At 45.4% G+C, this 21,547-nt stretch overlaps 1 protein-coding gene across 7 annotated transcripts in view; it reads left to right on the plus strand.

Moving 5' to 3' along the window:
* LOC110536836 (Down syndrome cell adhesion molecule-like protein 1 homolog) overlaps positions 1-21,547 on the plus strand; it is an 86,166-nt gene that overhangs the window by 31,946 nt on the left and 32,673 nt on the right. For all 7 annotated transcript variants that reach the window (XR_005034939.1, XM_036937328.1, XM_036937323.1 and 4 more), the window contains exons 4-5: positions 15,762-15,908; positions 18,276-18,554. Coding sequence is in view for 6 of the 7 variants with exons in the window: in XM_036937328.1 (XP_036793223.1) it covers positions 15,762-15,908; positions 18,276-18,554 (426 nt within the window). In the remaining variant the exon portion in view is untranslated. The remainder of the gene's footprint in view (positions 1-15,761; positions 15,909-18,275; positions 18,555-21,547) is intronic.

Genomic DNA, 21,547 nt, shown 5'->3' on the forward strand with positions numbered 1-21,547 from the left:
CATATCTCCTGACTATGTCATCAACCCTGCTGCCCTCTCACAATCATATCTCCTGACTATGTCATCATACCTGCTGCCCTCTCACAATCATATCTCCTCACTATGTCATCAACCCTGCTGCCCTCTCACAATCATATCTCCTCACTATGTCATCAACCCTGCTGCCCTCTCACAATCATATCTCCTCACTATGTCATCATACCTGCTGCCCTCTCACAATCATATCTCCTCACTATGTTATCAACACTGCTGCACTCTCACAATCATATCTCCTCACTATGTCATCAACACTGCTGCCCTGCCTCTAGCCCTCTGTCCCAGACACACAGCAACGACTGTCAAAGTCTGTAGCTAGTGGTGCGCTAGAGCAGCTGTTCTCCCTATCTACCCCAGAGACAGAGGAGTACTGGAGTAGAATGCAGGAGATCCTAGGAGAGAAGAAAGGAGGAAGCAGATATACATAGTAAAGGAAATGAGCGAGGGAGGGGACATAGAGAGTTTGTCAATCTGTGTATGTGCACTCAAAGCAGGAATACATGAATTGCTACATTTGTCTGTGACTGCGCTGGATCTTGTAAACACTGGTCTGACACACACACCATCGCTATCACAATGTAGCAAGCCACTTAACCCCATCTTCTTCTCACACACACACACACACACACACACACACACACACACACACACACACACACACACACACACACACACGCGCGCACACACGCACACACGCACACACACACACACACACACACACACACACACACACCCAACACAATAAACCCATTTTCTGATTTTCTGAGAGTATCTGAACATGGGGAGCTCATTAAACATTAATACAGTGTGCATTAACGCTGTGTTCAGTGCTGAGCTGTGTTGTGTGGTGGCTCTATTGTCATGCTCAGGCAAGGTGGGACAGGGACAGAAGGGTGGAGGGACACACACACACGTGAGACCCCTGAGGGCCTGTGGAACTAAACCCCATCGACTGTCACAGACAGGCGACAGGTCACCCCCCTTCTTTCTCTCTCTCTCTCCATCCCTGCTTCCATTTCTCCATCCCTCCACCCTCACCCCTCTTTCTCCATCCCTCCCTCCACTGCTGCCCCGTTCCATGCGGCACATGGCAAAGCCATGGGGGGGTAACATCAATGACAATGACCAAATCAGCCAGCCAACCATACCAACAACACACACATATACACACACTCACTACTATCACATGCATCCTTTGTTATGTCACACACTACATTACTGAAACATGAAAACATCCACCCTTTAGAACAGCTGTTTGGATTAACAACCAGAGTTACTGGCTACAGTAGCTAAATAACCCCAGAGCCTTATCCTACTGCAGAGTATTGTTTGGTACAAAATGTTTCCACAGCAGATCAGATCATTACAGTCTGTTGCCTCTAAAAGTCTGGAGGATATTGTAGAGACATCTCTTACTTTCTATTTTCCTCTGTCTGTCTGTCTCCCTGTTTTACCCCTTTCATGTTCGCCCCTGCGTGGTGGGAGGGTAGAGGTGGGTAGAGGAGGGTAAGGGGGGTAGAGAAAGAAGAGGGGGCAGAAACAGATGGGGCGCTGGCAGCCATGTTTGACTCTATCAGACTGACTATATGCACATGGGCGGGTGTGTTATTTGGCATGAATAAGCTTGTGTGTGTGTGTGTGTATTTTGTGTGTGAGGGGCACAATAAGGGTAATTATCTCTGCTTGAGAGGCCCAGGGAGGGGGAGAGCAGAGAGACTGAGTCATACAATACCCTGACCACAGGCCTTTGTGTGTATAAAGCACAGGGCTGACAAGTGTCAGCTATTATTGACTATTTACCCACTGCACTCACACACACACACACACACACACACATGCACATCTTTCTCTCCCAATCTCTCTCTCTCTCTCTCTCTCTCTCGCTCTCTCTCTCTCTCTCTCTCTCTCTCTCTCTCTCTCTCTCTCTCTCTCTCTCTCTCTCTCTCTCTCTCCCTCCCTCCCAAGCGCACACACACACACACACACACACACACACACACACACACACACACACACACACACACACACACACACACACACACAGTATTTGTCTCCCTCCACTACTGTATAAGTGTTAGTAGTGTGTATGCTACAGTAGTGTATCAGTGTCAATCAGTGTAACAGGGAGAGATGGGACAGGCCCTGTGAGCACATCACTCTGACAGATAGCTGGCCCACTGTCTTACCCTCCAACCCTGGCCCGGCTCACTGTAAGAGAGAGGAAAGACTGTGTGTGTGTGTGTGTGTTACATCAGAGACATCCTAAACTGCACCCAGAGGCTGTATACCACCAGTCTCCCCCTTCCCACCTCTATTTCATTCACAACACTAAAGTAGTGTCTTCTGGCCTGGTACAGCACATACTGTAGGAACGTGAGAGAGGTCTGCATTAGTCTATAGGTCAAGGATCATCGAGGAAAGATCAAGAGCCCTGCTACGGTCTATAGGGGGTTAGGGTTTAGAAGGGTAAGGCTACTTTGGGCAACGAGGGATTTCTCCTTTCTCCCCCTCTCCTCTCTTCTTTTGTTTAGGCTAGCTAAAGAAGGATTAGCCCAGGGAGATTACAGCAGACTCTGCTAAGAAATCGTGTTTGAGGAAACAGTTATTCACTTACTAACCAGCTAGCCACACTGGAGATAGACTTACCCTCATTCTCCTCCCCACTCTCTCCTTCTCTCCGTCTTAGCACCCCCCCCCCCCCCCCCCCCCCCTGTCTGATTTTTGACCTTGTGTCCTAAGCAGGGCTAGACAGATATTCCACATAAACTGTATCCCGCAATACATATACTACAGTATACAATACATATACTACAGTATACAATACATATACTACAGTATACAATACATATACTACAGTATACAATACATATACTACAGTATATGCACAATAGAAACACTTTGATGTACCGTACAGTACATTTAATTCTGAGAATTTACATTTTACAATGAGGTCAGGATAGGAACCCAGTTAAATCTAGAAAATAACATTTATGGAAGTAAATGTGGTGTGCTTGCCAGTCTTGAAGTATTTATGGTTGTGAAATCGTAGTAGTAATGGTAGTAATAGTGTTTTCATATGCTATGCGTTAGCTATATAGATGTATTTTGAGGTGTTTTGTAGGTGTGTTGTTATTATAGTGGATTAGTGTAGTAGACTAGAGTGAGTACTATATCATCAGAAGCCATATTGTGTGTTTTTTAAGCTCTGAAGATGTTTTAGTTTGAACATTCAGAAAGATTTGTGGCAGTGTTTTCAATTTAGAATGCCATTGAAATGAATGGGGATACGACGAGCTTTATAGTTGAAGTAGGAATGCTGGCAAAAATCTGTATTGGAGCCATCTAAGTTGAGTCAGTCTGCACATGTTGACGCTGGTGTGGTGTTTGTAGTTTAAACGGATCAAGAATCCACATTTTGCCTTTGAAGTCTATGGAGCTTTTATGCAAATCTAAAACGGTTCTAGTTCAAATAGCGTCAACAGTCTTTTGACAACTGATCTAAGTTGAGTCAATCTGTATATGTCAATGTCGGTTTGGTGTTTGTAGCTTCAAGGGTTCAAGAGCAGTGGTACATCCCAATACTTCCCATTCAAGCCTATGGAGCTTTTCTGCACATTTCAAACGGTTCTAGTTCAAAAAGCTGTATACAAGCACACTGTTCCAGACTGATCTGCACGTTTTCTAGCGTAAACGGTTGAAGACTAGTTACAGTGGCCATTTATACTGTTCAGGTCTTTGGCAATTGAAATGCATTGGGATTTATGAAACGTGTAAGTAGTATCAAGAAGTATTTTTCAAGCGGACTGTTGACCAGGGAAGACCAAAAACATATTTGGGGATCTATCAAGATCACTGGTGGTCAGCCAAGTGCCATGTTCCTACAAGACCACTCAATCAGGTGTATTGATTTCCCTGCCCAGGCAGTCTATTAGCTGTTCAACCCTACATAGAGGCCATGACAACATGGCAGCTAGCTGATTGATGTGAGTGTGTGGGAGAGCACTGGGAAGTGAGGACAGAGGACAAGTGCATGAGAGATCACACAGGAGGAGGGAATGCGAGGGAAAGTGAGATTGAGTGTGTGTGTAGTTAGTTATGGATTAGTGTGTACATTGGGTTTGATTTGTGGTTTGTGTGTGGTTTTGTTAGTTTGTGTGTGGTTTTGTTAGTTTGTGTGTGGTTTTTAAATGGCGTGTGCATGCGTGTGTGTCTGTGTGTGAGTGTTCATGCGCACGTGCGTGTGTGTAAGCGGGTGAATAATTGAAGGTATCTGAGGTGTGTTTGTGTTCTCTTTAACCCCAAACCACAGACAAGACAGTTCTCAATAATTCAGGGTAAGAAGAGATGATACAGAGCAGCTGGTTAGGCAGGCCTTTAGTGACTCTAGAACAGTGAACACTCCCAGTCTCTAACCTCACATGCAGTCCGTGTTTGTGTGTCCTGTTGTTTACACCTACTGCAGACAGTAGCACTTTCTCTGAATGTCCTACGGTATGTTGGAGTTGTTGTCTATGTTTTGCTCCACTTATTCTATGTCCTAGTTGTGGCCTGTGTGTGTGTGTGTGTGTGTGTGTGTGTGTGTGTGTGTGCTCAGACGGTTGTGTTGTCTGTGGGGGATTTGAGGTCTGTCTCTGGTCGATGAGTGCCTCGCACCGATGTCCATGCAATCTCAATTGACCTACTGTGTTTTTGCGTTTGTGTGTGTGAGAGAGGGAGAGCGAGAGAGAGGTAGAAAGAAAGAGATAAAGAGAGAGAGAGGGCGAGAGAGAGGGGGTAAGAAAGAGAGAGAGGGCGAGAGGGGGTAAGAAAGAGAGCGAGGGCGAGAGGGGGGGTAGGGGGGAGAGAGAGAGGGGAGGGGGGAGAGGGGGAGAGAGCGGGAGAGAGAGCGAGAGGGAGAGAGAGAGGGGGTAAGAAAGAGAGAGAGGGCGAGAGGGGGTAAGAAAGAGAGAGAGAGGGCGAGAGGGGGGGGGGGTAGGGGGGAGAGAAAGGGGGGACCGAGAGAGAGGGGAGGGGGGAGAGAGGGAGAGAGAGGGAGAGAGGGAGAGAGAGGGGGAGAGAGGGGGGTTGAGAGGGGGGGAGAGAGAGGGGTGTTGAGAGGGGGGGAGAGCGAGATGGGGGGAAGGGGGTATAGAAAGGGGGGAAAGAGAGAGGGGGAGAGAGAGAGAGCGGGGGAGAACGAGAGGGGGGGAAGGGGGTATAGAAAGGGGGGGAAAGAGAGAGGGGGGAGAGGGGGGGGGAGCTGTCCCTCCTGGTTGGGTTGAAACACTCCTCTGCCACCAGTGCTCTAATAGGGAGGGACCAGTCAGCTCATTCAGTGCAGCTATTGCAGCCAACTGCCCCAGTCCATGGGCTACGCCAGAGCACAGACACACTGACACACACACACAGTGACACATACCATGTGGCCATCTCTCTCTGTTTCTCTTCATTTAAAACAAGGAGGAGAAAGGGGAAAAGGCCAGTGACTGTGGGATGATTTTAATTACTGAGATTTGTGTGTGTGTGTGTGTGTGTGTGTGTGTGTGTGTGTGTGTGTGTGTGTGTGTGTGTGTGTGTGTGTGTGTGTGTGTGTGTGTGTGTGTGTGTGTGTGTGTGAACGTTTGAGGGTATATGTGCTTTTTCTACTGCTATTGCAAATATATATACAGTGCCTTGCGAAAGTATTCGGCACCCTTGAACTTTGCGACCTTTTGCCACATTTCAGGCTTCAAACATAAAGATATAAAACTGTATTTTTTTGTGAAGAATCAACAACAAGTGGGACACAATCATGAAGTGGAACGACATTTATTGGATATTTCAAACTTCTTTAACAAATCAAAAACTGAAAAATTGGGCGTGCAAAATTATTCAGCCCCTTTACTTTCAGTGCAGCAAACTCTCTCCAGAAGTTCAGTGAGGATCTCTGAATGATCCAATGTTGACGTAAATGATGATGATGATGATAAATACAATCCACCTGTGTGTAATCAAGTCTCCGTATAAATGCACCTGCACTGTGATAGTCTCAGAGGTCCGTTAAAAGCGCAGAGAGCATCGTGAAGAACAAGGAACACACCAGGCAGGTCCGAGATACTGTTGTGAAGAAGTTTAAAGCCGTATTTGGATACAAAAATATTTCCCAAGCTTTAAACATCCCAAGGAGCACTGTGCAAGCGATAATATTGAAATGGAAGGAGTATCAGACCACTGCAAATCTACCAAGACCTGGCCGTCCCTCTAAACTTTCAGCTCATACAAGGAGAAGACTGATCAGAGATGCAGCCAAGAGGCCCATGATCACTCTAGATGAACTGCAGAGATCTACAGCTGAGGTGGGAGACTCTGTCCATAGGACAACAATCAGTCGTATATTGCACAAATCTGGCCTTTATGGAAGAGTGGCAAGAAGAAAGCCATTTCTTAAAGATATCCATAAAAAGTGTTGTTTAAAGTTTGCCACAAGCCACCTGGGAGACACACCAAACATGTGAAAGAAGGTGCTCTGGTCAGATGAAACCAAAATTGAACTTTTTGGCAACAATGTAAAACGTTATGTTTGGCGTAAAAGCAACACAGCTGAACACACCATCCCCACTGTCAAACATGGTGGTGGCAGCATCATGGTTTGGGCCTGCTTTTCTTCAGCAGGGACAGGGAAGATGGTTCAAATTGATGGGAAGATGGATGGAGCCAAATACAGGACCATTCTGGAAGAAAACCTGATGGAGTCTGCAAAAGACCTGAGACTGGGACGGAGATTTGTCTTCCAACAAGACAATGATCCAAAACATAAAGCAAAATCTACAATGGAATGGTTCCATAATAAACATATCCAGGTGTTAGAATGTTCAAGTCAAGGTCCAGACCTGAATCCAATGGAGAATATGTGGAAAGAACTGAAAAATGCTGTTCACAAATGCTCTCCATCCAACCTCACTGAGCTCGAGCTGTTTTGCAAGGAGGAATGGGAAAAAATGTCAGTCTCTCGATGTGCAAAACTGATAGAGACATACCCCAAGCGACTTACAGCTGTAATCGCAGCAAAAGGTGGCGCTACAAAGTATTAACTTAAGGGGGCTGAATAATTTTGCACGCCCAATTTTTCAGTTTTTGATTTGTTAAAGTTTGAAATATCCAATAAATGTCGTTCCACTTCATGATTGTGTCCCACTTGTTGTTGATTCTTCACAAAAAAATACAGTTTTATATCTTTATGTTTGAAGCCTGAAATGTGGCAAAAGGTCGCAAAGTTCAAGGGGGCCGAATACTTTCGCAAGGCACTGTATGTATTGTTTCCATTTTGGTGTGTGTGGGTGTGTGTGCATGCGTGTTTGCGTGCCGGTGTGTGTGTTGTCAACTGTTGTTGCTCATATAGGAAGGGAATGCATAAGTGTGTGTGTGTGCGGTCGCTCTCTCCATGGGTTCACATTAGTACTGTCATCCCAGACGTCACCAGGCACATGAAACACACATCATGAATTATGGATCCCTGTTTTCACCTTTGTCTCTCTCTGTATATAGGTCTGCTTTATATATCCATACTCTGTCTGTTACTAGGTGTTTATAAGGTCCCTGTAGTCTTCTACACTATAGCCAGGTTGTCTGTGTCTATAGTGGTCTGCGGGGACACTGTAAACCTGTATTCGTTTTCTGTACATTTTTCTTCTCTGTGTCCCTGATTGGGTATTTTTTACGTAGTACATACACTGAGTATACAAAACATTAAGAACACCTGCTCTTTCCATGACATAGACTGACCAGGTGAATCCAGGTGAAAGCTATGATCCCTTATTGATGTCACTTGTTAAGTGCATAGATGAAGGGGAGGAGACATGTTAAAGAAGGATTTGTAAGCCTTGAGACATGGATTGTGTGTGTGTGCCATTCACAGGGTGAATGGGCAAGACAAAAATGTAAGTGCCTTTGAACGGGGTATGGTAGTAGGTGCCAGGCGTACCGGTTTGTGTGAAGAACTGCAGCGCTGCTGAGTTTTTCACGCTCAACAGTTTCCCGTGTGCATCATCAAAGGTCCACCACCCAAAGGACATCCAGCCAACTTGACACAACTGTTGTACACATTGGAGTCAACATGGGCCAGCATACCTGTGGCAGCGTCCATGCCCCGACCAATTCAGGCTGTTCCGAGGGCAAAAGGGCAGGGGGTGCATATGTCATTTTAGGAAGATGTTCCTAATGTTCAATGTACTCAGTGTATGTCCCTGGCCTATAGTTTCTACAGCATAGAAAACTACATTTGAGTGCATCTATAGTATAGTGGTTTACAGGCACGTTGTGTACATGTCATGCTTTCCTGTACGTTGGCCTGTTAGTCTATGTTTGGAGTCTCTGTCTCCTCCCTAGTGTTTACTGTTTAAAGTCACACTGGGCAAACTGGGACAGAGCAGCAAGTGGAGCAGAAGAGACACGCTCCCAATGTAGTGGAAACAACTGGACTGTACCCTGTCCCTCTGTCTGTCCCCGTCTATCTATCTCCCTCCGTCTCTCCTCCTCTCCCTCCCTCTGTCTGTCCCCGTCTATCTATCTCCCTCCATCTCTCCTCCTGTCCCTCCCTCTGTCTGTCTTTCCCCGTCTATCTATCTCCCTCCGTCTCTCCTCCTGTCCCTCCCTCTGTCTGTCTGTCCCCATCTATCTATCTCCCTCCGTCTCTCCTCCTCTCCCTCCCCCTGTCTGTCTGTCCCCGTCTATCTATCTCCCTCCGTCTCTCCTCCTCTCCCTCCCTCCCTCTGTCTGTCCCCGTCTACCTATCTCCCTCCGTCTCTCCTCCTCTCCCTCCCTCCCTCTGTCTGTCCCCGTCTATCTATCTCCCTCCGTCTCTCCTCCTGTCCCTCCCTCTGTCTGTCTGTCCCCGTCTATCTATCTCCCTCCGTCTCTCCTCCTCTCCCTCCCTCTGTCTGTCCCCGTCTACCTATCTCCCTCCGTCTCTCCTCCTCTCCCTCCCTCCCTCTGTCTGTCCCCGTCTATCTATCTCCCTCCGTCTCTCCTCCTCTCCCTCCCTCCCTCTGTCTGTCCCCGTCTATCTATCTCCCTCCGTCTCTCCTCCTCTCCCTCCCTCTGTCTGTCCCCGTCTATCTATCTCCCTCCGTCTCTCCTCCTCTCCCTCCCTCCCTCTGTCTGTCCCCGTCTATCTATCTCCCTCCGTCTCTCCTCCTCTCCCTCTCTCGGTCTCCGACTCCACTTATACACTGTTACCCCCTCTATCCCCCCATCCTCCTCCTCTTCATTGCTCATTGTAAATGTCAGTAGTGTTAGAGAAGGGAGACTGGGGGGTTTGTATGGAGGTCACAGTCTCATCAACAAACAGAACAGAACAGAACAGAGGAGAGAGGGAGGGAGGGAGGAAAGAAGAAAGGATTGAGCAATGAGATAAACAGTCATGATTAGTTAGGGGAGAGGACAGCGGTTATAGGACAAGACGGTGAAGCATGGCTTTTTAATGAAAATATGACAAACCTTGTGTCTCTCTCTCTCTTTCCAACCCCCAGAGGGAGACAGAGGGGAGACAGAGGGGAGACAGAGGGGAGACAGAGGGGGACAGAGGGAGAAAGAGATTTGGATATTCCTCATTCATTCTGTAGATTTGACTGATAGTGGTTCTGCGTTACTTCCGACATTACTGAACTGTGTGGTCATGCTAACAAAGCACCTTTTGTGAGCTAGATGGAAAGGGGCGGGGCTAACACTGCACGATTAGTTGTAACACATCAGTGGTGCCAATAAAGCTGCTTTGAATGTGAATTGAGTGGAGTGAAGAGGGCACCATTGATAAATGGTGGGGGGAGAATAGAAGCCAGGGAAGTGTAGATATTTAATTGTCTGACACCTGCAACTACTTCAGCCTTTTAATGCATGCAGGAGAAAGAAGGGAGGGAGGGAAGAGAGAGAGAAAGAGAGAGTGTTGTGGGGTCTCGTTTTGAATTCAGGCACAGCACACCTATTCTATTCCATTCTAGGGTTAGTATAGCCTTGTGGTAATGTTAACAATAAGAGTGGAGCATAGTAAAATGTGGATGAGCTGTTATCTACTCCAGCCTTGGCTCAGCTCTCTTCTCCTATTCTCATTCCATTCACCTCTAGCTGACTAGGTGTGGCAGTCAGGGTAGAGGCCAGAGGAGTGGGCTTGAAATCACTGGATCCTCATTTTAGTGGTAGTGACTGGCTCTGATTCAGTTGCTTGATTCACTTTCTATTGAAGTGATTCTCTGTCAGTGGTGCTGATTCACTAGGTTGATTCACTCTCTTTTGGAGGGATTCTCTGTCCATGGAGCTGATTCAGTCAGTTGATTCACTCTATGGAAGTCACTCTGTGATTCTCTGTCCATGGAGCTGATTCAGTCAGTTGATTCCCTCTATGGAAGTCACTCTGTGATTCTCTGTCCATGGAGCTGATTCAGTCAGTTGATTCACTCTATGGAAGTCACTCTGTGATTCTCTGTCCATGGAGCTGATTCAGTCAGTTGATTCACTCTATGGAAGTCACTCTGTGATTCTCTGTCCATGGAGCTGATTCAGTCAGTTGATTCACTCTATGGAAGTCACTCTGTGATTCTCTGTCCATGGAGCTGATTCGGTCAGTTGATTCACTCTATGAAAGTCACTCTGTGATTCTCCTTCCATGTTGTTGATTTATTTGATCCTGTTGTTTAATAGCTGCACTCTAAAAATGAGGGGTTCAACAAGAGTTCTTCTAAGATCCTCAAAGTTCTTCAAATAACCTTAGGGTTCTTGGCACTGAAAATGTCCCCTAAAAGTTATTCTAAGAACCCCATAGGAGGTGGGGTTCATCGAGAAACCTCCTTAGTTGGTGGGGGTTCTTGCAGGAACCTAACTGCCCAACTGAAACGTTTGGATTTGAAAGGGCAGCAGGTGCAGGCACTTAACTAAAAAATGTTAAGATCTCCTCAATTTAAGTTAAGGGTTGTCCCTTGTATGATCTACATTGATATTGTTTTATGATGATACCGTTTATCTTTTCATATTGGTGCAAATCTTTCTAAAACAGAAAATGGACACAAGTCAAAGGATATGAATCAACAAAGAGGTAAGAATGTGTAGGCTATAAGATATGTTGAAGGCTAGCTGTGTTGGGTGCAGATGACTGAACTGCTCACTTTTGTGTCTTTGTCTGCAGGTATACAGACAAGGAGGCATACAAAATTATGCCAATATGCATTGGTATGTTATGCAGATCACATGTACCATCCTCCTCCCTTACCTCTTCAATGAATATTCCATAGGCCTCTATATTATGGACAAGGTACTGTATGTGTATGAAAACCATTATCAAAACAGTTTATTTCTTTCACATTTACCACAGAATCTAAAGTACAAGTACTGTTTTGTTAATAAATATGTATAATTATATTTTGGGGGGATTCCCAGACTTCACCCTCCCTACTCCTCTGATGAATATAACAGGAAACCTGTTTGATCACCATGCACTGCAAAATCATTGTGGCTATGGATACGGAGAACATCATCACATTAACATCAACAGGCCAGAGGATGTATCCATTGGACTTGGGGCTCTGCTGGGAGTTTACATCATATTTAGATTTGTTCAATTCTGCTTTGCCGCTAAAATCATAATAAACACAGACAACTAAAATATTGTGTTATTGTTGTTATTATTCTGCATATTATTATTAATAATAGCCCACACAATTTACCTGCTTCATCCACATACTGTTTTTATTTATTTACTTTTCTGCTCTTTTGCACACCAGTATCTCTACCTGTACATGACCATCTGATCATTTATCACTCCAGTGTTAATCTGCTAAATTGTAATTATTCGCCTACCTCCTCATGCCTTTTGCACACAATGTATATAGACTCTTTTATTTATTTTTTCTACTGTGTTATTGACTTGTTTATTGTTTACTCCATGTGTAACTCTGTGTTGTTGTCTGTTCACACTGCTATGCTTTATCTTGGCCAGGTCGCAGTTGTAAATGAGAACTTGTTCTCAACTAGCCTACCTGGTTAAATAAAGGTGAAAACATAATAATAATAATAATAATAATAGGGGAGGGCGTAGTTCAGAAATGTGCCCCAAAAGTTTCTTCAAAAGGTTCTTAGAGGATCCATTAAAAGGGTTTCTTTGAAGAACCTATAGGGGTTCCCCCACAGTTTACATTTGAAGAACCCATAAAGGATACTCCAAGAACCTTTTATTTTTAGTCTGTAGGGCTAGTGTTTTCCTATGCTATTGTAAACCTGCCAAGGTGTGTGTGTGTGTGTGTGTGTGTGTGTGTGTGTGTGTGTGTGTGTGTGTGTGTGTGTGTGTGTGTGTGTGTGTGTGTGTGTGTGTGTGTGTGTGTGTGTATTCTTGTATGCATATTCCAGTACTGCAGAGTGAATGTCTTCTGAATCCGCTCAGTTTCTTCTTTCTTTCTTCTCTCAGTGACAGTCCCTCCTCTATGATCCCTTGTTCATCCCCCTCTCTCTTCTCACCTTCTCTCACCCTCTTCCCTTCCCTCCAACTCTCTCTCTGTTGATGAAGAGAGGCAGGGGAAGTCAGATAGACAGTGATATCTAATGACAAACTGTGACACTCCTACGTCCATGAAAAAATCATCCCATTCTTTTTTACATTTAAAGGACCCAGCTCACTCCAATTATTTACCTAATGCCAAGCTGCCTGGCTGAACTTTCACCCTCTAGTGTGCGTGCGTGCGTGTGTGCATGTGTGTGTGTGTTTGTGCGTGCACGCGTGTGTCAGTGCCTCTGTCTGTTTGCTTACACTGAAAGGGGGAGGGGCGGTCGAGTGACTGCACCCCAAACATCGTCACAGAAGCACCCGCAGGATGGCAAGCAGCCCCTAGCAACAGGGAGAGAGGGAAGAAAGCGCGAGAGTGGGAGGGAGGGGGAAAGACGCAGAACATCAATAAATAATGGCCCCAGTGAGGAGGTGGAAATATGGGCCTCGTTAGCTGTGTGCCTCTGCCTTCATTTGCATGTGAGGAAACGAGGCTGCTACTGACTCAAAGACTCTTACACACACTCACACACATACACACTGGCTCAGACCCACACCCTACGCAACCGGCGCTATGCAAATCGCACACTGTTTCTATGTCTCTCTCTCTCTCTCTTCCTCTCTCTCTCTCTCTCTCTCTCTCTCTCTCTCTCTCTCTCTCTCTCTCTCTCTCTCTCTCTCTCTCACAGTTGCTTTTCCTATCCTATATCTCTGTCCCTATTTTTGTCTAAAAATCTTTCTCCCTCTCCCCTCACCCCTCATATAGCCCTCCCAGGTTCTGCCTGCTACCAAACTGCAGGTCTATAGGTTTGTAGTGGAATCCAGGCTCACTTGAAAGCAGTGTGATTTTGACAGTGTTAGCCCACCAGTGTAGGCCTTCCTGTGCAGTGTTTGACAACAAGGCCTGAGCTCAGCAGTCTAACCCAGATAATTACAGTGTCCACTGACACACATACACATGGACCATGCCCACACTTTAAAATGTTCCCCTCACACATATAGATACACATACAGTATGCATGAACATACACACATGTGAACAAGCACACACACACACACACACACACACACTTTCTTCTCCTGCTCTTTCTTCTTTTGCTCCACCCTTATTCCTTTTAATCTTTTACACCCTGCTTGTTCTCTGCTAACCTAGTATTTCATTGACTGACAAGCCCAACCGAGAACAACAGGCCTGCGGGTGGGTAGCAGAGTGAATGTGGTTCTTCATCTAGTGCATCACTTTAGCTACATTCTCAGTTTATCCAGTCAAGTCAGCATGAATTAAAGTTTGGGGAGTACAGTGATTTAGCGATTCATATTTTACTCTGTCTGCCACTCTGCTTAACAACAGAGAGAGAGAGAAAGGGATTGTGTGAAAGAGGGAAAATGTTAAGGAGGATATGTCACGAGAGATGGTTCAAGATAGAGGGATTGAATAAACAAGAGAAACAATTAAGATGGGTGGATAGTGGAGGAGATCATGTGATTAAAATGGCTCCTGTTCTGGAGGTGTCTCCATGGCACAGCACTTCTTAGATCTTTTGTTGATGGATATCTCTCTCTCTAGCTCAATCCCTCTTGCTATCTCTCCCATTACCTCTCTCTCTCTTCTCTCTCTCTCTTCTCTCTCCTTCTCTCTCTGTCTCACTATATTTACAATCTATACATGTATTTCCATTTCTCTCTCTCTCCCCTCTATCTCTCGCTCCCTCTAGTTCTCTCTTTCTTACTCTCTCTCTCTCTCTCTCTCCCCCCTCTATCTCTCGCTCCCTCTAGTTTTCTCTTTCTCTCTCTCTCTCTTTCTCTTTTATTCTCTCTCTCCCTCTCTCTCTTTATCTCTATCTCGCTTTATCTCTCTCCCTCTCTGTTTGTCTGTCAGTGTGTTGTGACAGTGTGGCGTGTCAGTGTTATGGGAGTTGAAATCTTAAAGTGCACATTATCCTGTAAGGATTAATTCAGGGGTGCAAACAAAGGCTGACTGTAAAATTACAGCCTACGCTGCGACTGAGCCACTACCCTCCACACACACATTGTCTGTTAGCCTGCTGCTAGCCCCCCCCCCCCCCCCCCCCCCCCCCACACACACACAACAGAGAGAGAGAGAGAGAGAGAGAGAGAGAGTAATACACCCTCTACCTGTGCTGTCTGTCAGACAACTACCGTGCAGATGTACACACTACCCTCTATACACACACACACACCCTCTACCCTCCACACACACACCCTCTACCCTCCACACACACACCCTCTACCCTCCACACACACACACACACACACACACTCTACCCTCCACACACACACCCTCTACCCTCCACACACACACACTCTACCCTCCACACACACACGTACCCTCCACACACACACCCTCTACCCTCCACACACCCTCTACCCTCCACATACACACACCCTCTACCCTCCACACACACCCTCTACCCTCCACACACACACACTCTACCCTCCACACACACACACACTCTACCCTCCACACACACACTCTCTACCCTCCTCACACACACTCTCTACCCTCCTCACACACACACCCTCTACCCTCCACACACACACCCTCTACCCTCCACATACACACCCTCTACCCTCCACATACACACATAACCTGACAGGCTTAGAGCCCATCAAACAGCTTTGGTGATAAACACACAGTTGCACATGAATGCTCTAGTTGTGCTCAAGCTGTTGGACTATAGCCCGGGAGCCTCTGCAGTGAACCCAGGTGAGAGAGAACGAGTAGAGGAAGAACAGCGTGTGTATGTGTGTATGCACACGTGTGTGAGTATGTGTTCATACATAGGACAGTGTTAACATTTCCCAAATTGGCAAATGCTCATTAAAATGGTGCCATCCCTCTCCTCTACCCTCCAATAATTGGGCAGGGTCTGCCAGATGGGTACAGGCTGAAAATAGGGCACAGCCTGGCAGGGTACATCACACACTGACACACGTACCAGACCTGGGCTCATCTGGCTGTGTTCTATAACAACCACAACAATACTGGAGTAGAGATGTTGATAACGTCTTTACTGTAAGTGATGGTGAGGGTTTGACCATTTTCAAGTGTTTCTCAATGTGATTGTATTGCATGTTTAATAGTGAGCTCAGCGTGTGTCCTCTAGGGTATGACAGGTTGCCAAATGTTTAGATAGCAGTCACCCTTGCCCTGACTAGGTTGTTTGTTGGGGGTATTTGAGTTATTTTAAGGCTTTGTTCAATCATGTTCTCTCTGTAACAGGTAACAGGTTCTTCCTGACGTCCTTTGGTGCTCTGTACATCTCAGATGTCCAGAAGGAGGATGCCCTCTCCACCTACCGCTGTATCACCAAGCACAAATACAGCGGAGAGACACGGCAGAGCAATGGAGCCAGGCTGTCTGTCATGGGTGAGTGGGACTGTAAAGTATGTCATTGCTCTGATTACCGCTACACAGTGTTTTGTGTGTAATAAATGTCTATGAATATGAATGAATATACACTACATGACCAAAAGGATGTGGACAACTGCTCGTCGATCGTCTCATTCCAAGATCATGGGCATTAATATGGAGTTGGTTCCCCCTTTGCTGCTGTAACAGCCTCCACTCTTCTGGGAAGGCTTTCCATTAGATGTTGGAACATTGCTTCCATTCAGCCACAAGAGCATTAGCGAGGTTGGGCACTGATGTTGGGTGATTAGGCCTGGCTCACAGTCTGTGTTCCAATTCATCCCAAAGGTGTTCGATGGGGTTGAGATCAGGGCTCTGTGCAGACCAGTCAAGTTCTTCCACACCGGTCTCAACAAACCGTTTCTGTATGGACCTTGCTTTGTGCACGGGGGCATTGTCATGCTGTAACAGAGAATCGTCTAAAATGTCATTGTATTCTGTAGCGTTACAATTTACCTTCATGGGAACTAAGGGGCCTAGCCCGAACCATGAAAAACAGCCCCAGACCATTATTCCTTCTCCGCCAAACTTTACAGTTGGCACTATGCATTGGCAAGTAGCCCAGATTTGTCCGTATGACTGCCAGATTGTGAGGCCTAATTCATTAATCCAGAGAACGCATTTCCACTGCTCCAGAATTCAATGGTGGCGAGCTTTACACCACTCCAGCCGACACATGGCATTGCGCATGATGATCTTAGGCCTACCACTTCGCAGCTGAGCCGTTGTTGCTCCTAGACGTTTCCACTTCACAATAACAGCACTTACAGTTGACTGAGGCAGCTCTAGCAGGGCAGAAATTAGACAAACTGATTTGTTTGAAAGGTCCTATGACGATGCCACGTTGGAGATAGCATGGCTGTGTTCTCGATTTTATACACTTGTCAGCAACGGGTATGGCTGAAATAGTCGAATCCACTAATTTGAAGGGGTGTCCACATACTTCTGTATATACAGTACCAGCAACAAGTTTGGACACACCTACTCATTCAAGGCTTTTTCTTTAGTTTTACTATTTTCTTCATTGTAGAATAATAGTGAAGAAATTAACACTGTTAAATAACACATATGGAATCATGTAGTAACCAAAAAAGTGTTTTAGATTTGAGATTCTTCAAAGTAGCCAACCTTTGCCTTGATGACAGCTTTGCAGACTCTTGGCATTCTCTCAAACAGCTTCTCCTGGAATGCTTTTCCAACACTCTTGAAGGAATTCCCACATATACTGAGCACTTGTTGGCTGCTTTTCCTTCACTCTGCGGTCCAACTCATCCCAAACTATCTCAATTGGGTTGTTGTCGGGTGATTGTGGAGGCCAGGTCATCAAAGGACAGATTTCCACCAGTCTGAAGTTCATTGCTCGTGTTTCTTGGCCCAAGAAAGTCTCTTCTTATTATTGGTGTCCTTTACAGCTATTCGACCATAAAGGCCTAATTCACGCAGTCTCCTCTGAACAGTTGATGTTGAAATGTGTCTGTTACTTGAACTCTGTGAAGCATTTATTTGGGCTACAATCTGAGGTGCAGTTAACTCTAATGAACTTATCCTCTGCAGCTGAGGTAACTCTGGGTCTTCCTTTCCCGTGGCGGTCCTCATGAGAGCCAGTTTCCTCATAGTGCTTCATGGTTTTTGCGACTACAAAGTTTTCCGTATTGACTGACCTTCATGTCTTAAAGTAATGATGGACTGTCGTTTTTTCTTTGCTTATTATTACCTCATGAAGCTGGTTGAGAGAATGCCAAGAGTGTGCAAAGCTGTCATCAAGGCGAAGGATGGGTACTTTGAAGAATCTCAAATGTCATTTTTTCTTTGCTTATTTGAGCTGTTCTTGCCATAATATGGACTTGCTATTCTACCAAATAGGGCTATCTTCTGTATACCACCCCTATCTTGTCACAACACAACTGATAGGCACAAACGCATTAAGAAGGAAAGAAATTCCACAAATTAACTGTTAACAAGGCACACCTGTTAATTGAAATGCATTCCAGGTGACTACCTCATGAAGCTGGTTGAGAGAATGCGAAGAGTGTGTAAAGCTGTCATCAAGGCAAAGGATGGCTACTTTGAAGAATCTGAAATATGAAATATATTTTGATTTGTTAACACTTTTTTGGTTACTACATGATTCCATATGTGTTATTTCATAGTTTGATGTCTTCACTATTATTCTACAATGTAGAAAGTAGTATGAATAAAGAAAAACCCTTGAATGAGTAGGTGTGTCCAAGCTTTTTACTGGTACTGTATAGTGTATGTTGTAAACATCCCATCCCCTACCCCAGTCCAAAGTCTAACCTGTTACCCCCCCCCCCCCCCCTCCAGACCCCACCGAATCGTCTCCCTCTATCCTGGACAGTTTCCAGGCGGGGGAAGTCCCGGCTGGTCAGAGTGTGGAGCTCCCCTGCATGGCAGCAGGGTACCCCAGCCCCACGGTGCGTTGGCTAAAGGACGGGCGCCCGCTGCCCTCCGATGCACGCTGGACGCGGCGCCTCACGGGTCTGACCATCAGTGACCTCAGGCAGGAGGACAGCGGTAGCTACGCCTGTGAGGTCACCAACAGCTTCGGCTCGAAGGAGGTGTCCGGAGCACTCTATGTCATAGGTGAGGAGAGGGGGGGGGGGGGGGGGGTTGGCAAAGGGGAAATAAGTTTGGCACAAACCCGCAAAACAAATTTTATTAGCAGATGTTATCGCAGGTGTAGCAAAATGCTTGTGTTCTTAGCTCCAACAGTGCTGTAATATCTAACAATTCACAACAATACACACAAATCTAAAAGTAAAAGAATGCAATTAAGAAATATATAAATATTAGGACGAATAATGTCGGAGTGGCATTGACTAAAATTCAGTAGAATAGAATGCAGTATATACAGTTGAAATCGGGAGTTTACATATACCTTAGCCAAATACATTTAAACTCAGTTGTTCATAATTCCTGACATTTAATCCTAGTAAAGATTCCCTGTTTTAGGTCAGTTAGGATTACCACTTTATTTTCAGAATGTGAAATGTCAGAATAATAGTAGAGAGAATGCTTTATTTCAGCTTTTATTTCTTTCATCACATTCCCAGTGGGTCAGAAGTTTACATACACTCAATTAGTATTTGGTAGCATTGTCTTTAAATTGATGAACTTGGATCAAATGTTTTGGGTAGCCTTCCAGAAGCTTCCCACAATAAGTTGGGTGAATTTTGGCCCATTCCTCCTGACAGAGCTGGTGTAACTGAGTCAGGTTTGTAGGCCTCCTTGCTCGCACACGCTTTTTCAGTTCTGCCCACAAATTTTCTATAGGACTGAGGTCAGGGCTTTGTGATGGCCACTCCAATACCTTGACTTTGTTGTCCTTAAGCCATTTTGCCACAACTTTGGAAGTATGCTTGGGGTCATTATCCATTTGTAAGACCCATTTGCGACCAAGCTTTAACTTCCTGACTGATGTATTGAGATGTTGCTTCAATATATCCACATAATTATCCTGCCTCATGATGCCATCTATTTTGTGAAATGCACCAGTCCCTCCTGCAGCAAAGCACCCCCACAACATGATGCTGCCACCCCCGTGCTTCACGGTTGGGATGGTGATCTTCGGCTTGCAAGCCTCCCCCTTTTTCCTCCAAACATAACGATGGTCATTATGGCCAAGCAGTTCTATTTTTGTTTCATCAGACCAGTGGACATTTTTCCAAAAAGTATGATCTTTGTCCCCATGTGCAGTTGCAAACCATAGTCTGGCTTTTTTACGGTGGTTTTGGAGCAGGGGTTTCTTCCTTGCTGAGCGGCCTTTCGGGTTATGTCAATATGGGACTCGTTTTACTGTGGATGTATATACTTTTGTACCTGTTTCCTCCAGCATCTTCACAAGGTCCTTTGCTGTTGTTCTGGGATTGATTTGCACTTTTCACACCAAAGTACTTTCATCTCTAGGAGACAGAATGCGTCTCCTTCCTGAGAGGTATGACAGCTGCGTGGTCCCATGGTGTTTATACGTGCATACTATTGTTGGAAAATTACTTGAGTCATGCACAAAGTAGATGTCCTAACCGACTTGCCAAAACTAAGAGTATGTAAACTTCCGACTTCAACTGTACATATGAGATTAGTAAAGCAGTATGTAAACATTATTAAAGTGGCCAGTGAATCCAAGTCTATGTATATAGGGTAGCAGCCTAAGGTGCAGGGTTGCGTAACCGGGTGGAAGCCGGCTAGTGGTGGCTATTTAACAGTCTGATGGCCTTGAGATAGAAGCTGTTTTTCAGTCTCTCGGTCCCAGCCTTGATGCACCTGTACTGACCTCGCCTTCTGGATGATAGCGGGGTGAACAGGCCGTGGCTTGGGTGGTTGATGTCGTTGATCTTTTTGGCCTTCCCGTGACATCAGATTCTGTAGGTGTCCTGGAGGGCAGGCAGTGTTCCCCCGGTGATGCGTTGGGCAGACCGCACAACCCTCTGGAGAGCCCTGCGGTTGCGGGCAGTGCAGTTGCCCTACCAGGCGGTGGATGCTCTCAATTGTGCATCTGTAAAAGTTTGTGAGGGTTTTAGGGGCCAAGCCAAATTTCCTCAGCCTCCTGAGGTTGAAGAGGTGCTGTTGCGCCTTCTTCACCACACTGTCTGTGTGGGTAGACTATTTCAGATCTCCAGTGATATGTACGCAGAGGAACTTGAAGCTTACCATTTTCACCACTGCGGTTTCCGTCGATGTGGATAGAGGCATATTCCCTGTGCTGTTTCCTGAAGTCCACAATCAGCTCCTTTGTTTTGTGAACAGCATTATTACATAGGTATTCCTCTTGTCCAGAAGGGATAGGGCAGTAGGTAGTGCGATGGCTATTGCATCGTCTGTGGATCTATTGGGGCGGTAAGTAAATTGAAGTGGGTTTAGGGTGTCAGGTAAGGTAGAGGTGTTATGATCCTACCTGTTTACGATATTGGTTCCCAATTGGGGATCAACCCTCCCACGTGCAGCTGAAACGGTGGCGCATGGAACACAAAAATATTCTTAAAAATATTTAACCTCCACACATTAACAAGTCCAATAGCTCAAATGAAAGATAAACATCTTGTTCATCTAGCCAGCAAGTCAGATTTCTAAAATGTTTTACGGCGAAAACATAGCACATATATATGTAAAACCACCACCAGACACAGCTCATTTCAATAGCCAAAACATGCAATCAACAAACGCAGGATTAAAAAATAAATCGCTCACTAACCTTTTGAAAATCTTCATCAGATGACAGTAATATGACATATTACACAGTACATATTTTTTTTTTTCAATAATATGCCATTTATATCCATAAATGTCCATTTACAGTGAGTTCACCTTCAGAAATTACTCAAAAATGCCCGCAGGAAATCTATGTAGCGCGGCAAGATAACGTAAATAGACATCATAAACTTTGACTAAATATACATGTTCTACATATAGTTAGAAAGATACACTGCTTCTTTATGCAACCGCTGTGTTAGATTTATTTTTAACGTTACAGAAATCGCACACTATTCCATATGCTGAGACAGCGCTCAGTTCCAAGCTACATTTCCACGTAATGTTGGAGTCAACAGAAACACAGATTTAAGCATAAATATTCCCTT

The sequence above is a fragment of the Oncorhynchus mykiss genome, chromosome 12 (genome assembly GCF_013265735.2).
Source record: "Oncorhynchus mykiss isolate Arlee chromosome 12, USDA_OmykA_1.1, whole genome shotgun sequence".
Lineage (NCBI taxonomy): Eukaryota > Metazoa > Chordata > Actinopteri > Salmoniformes > Salmonidae > Oncorhynchus > Oncorhynchus mykiss.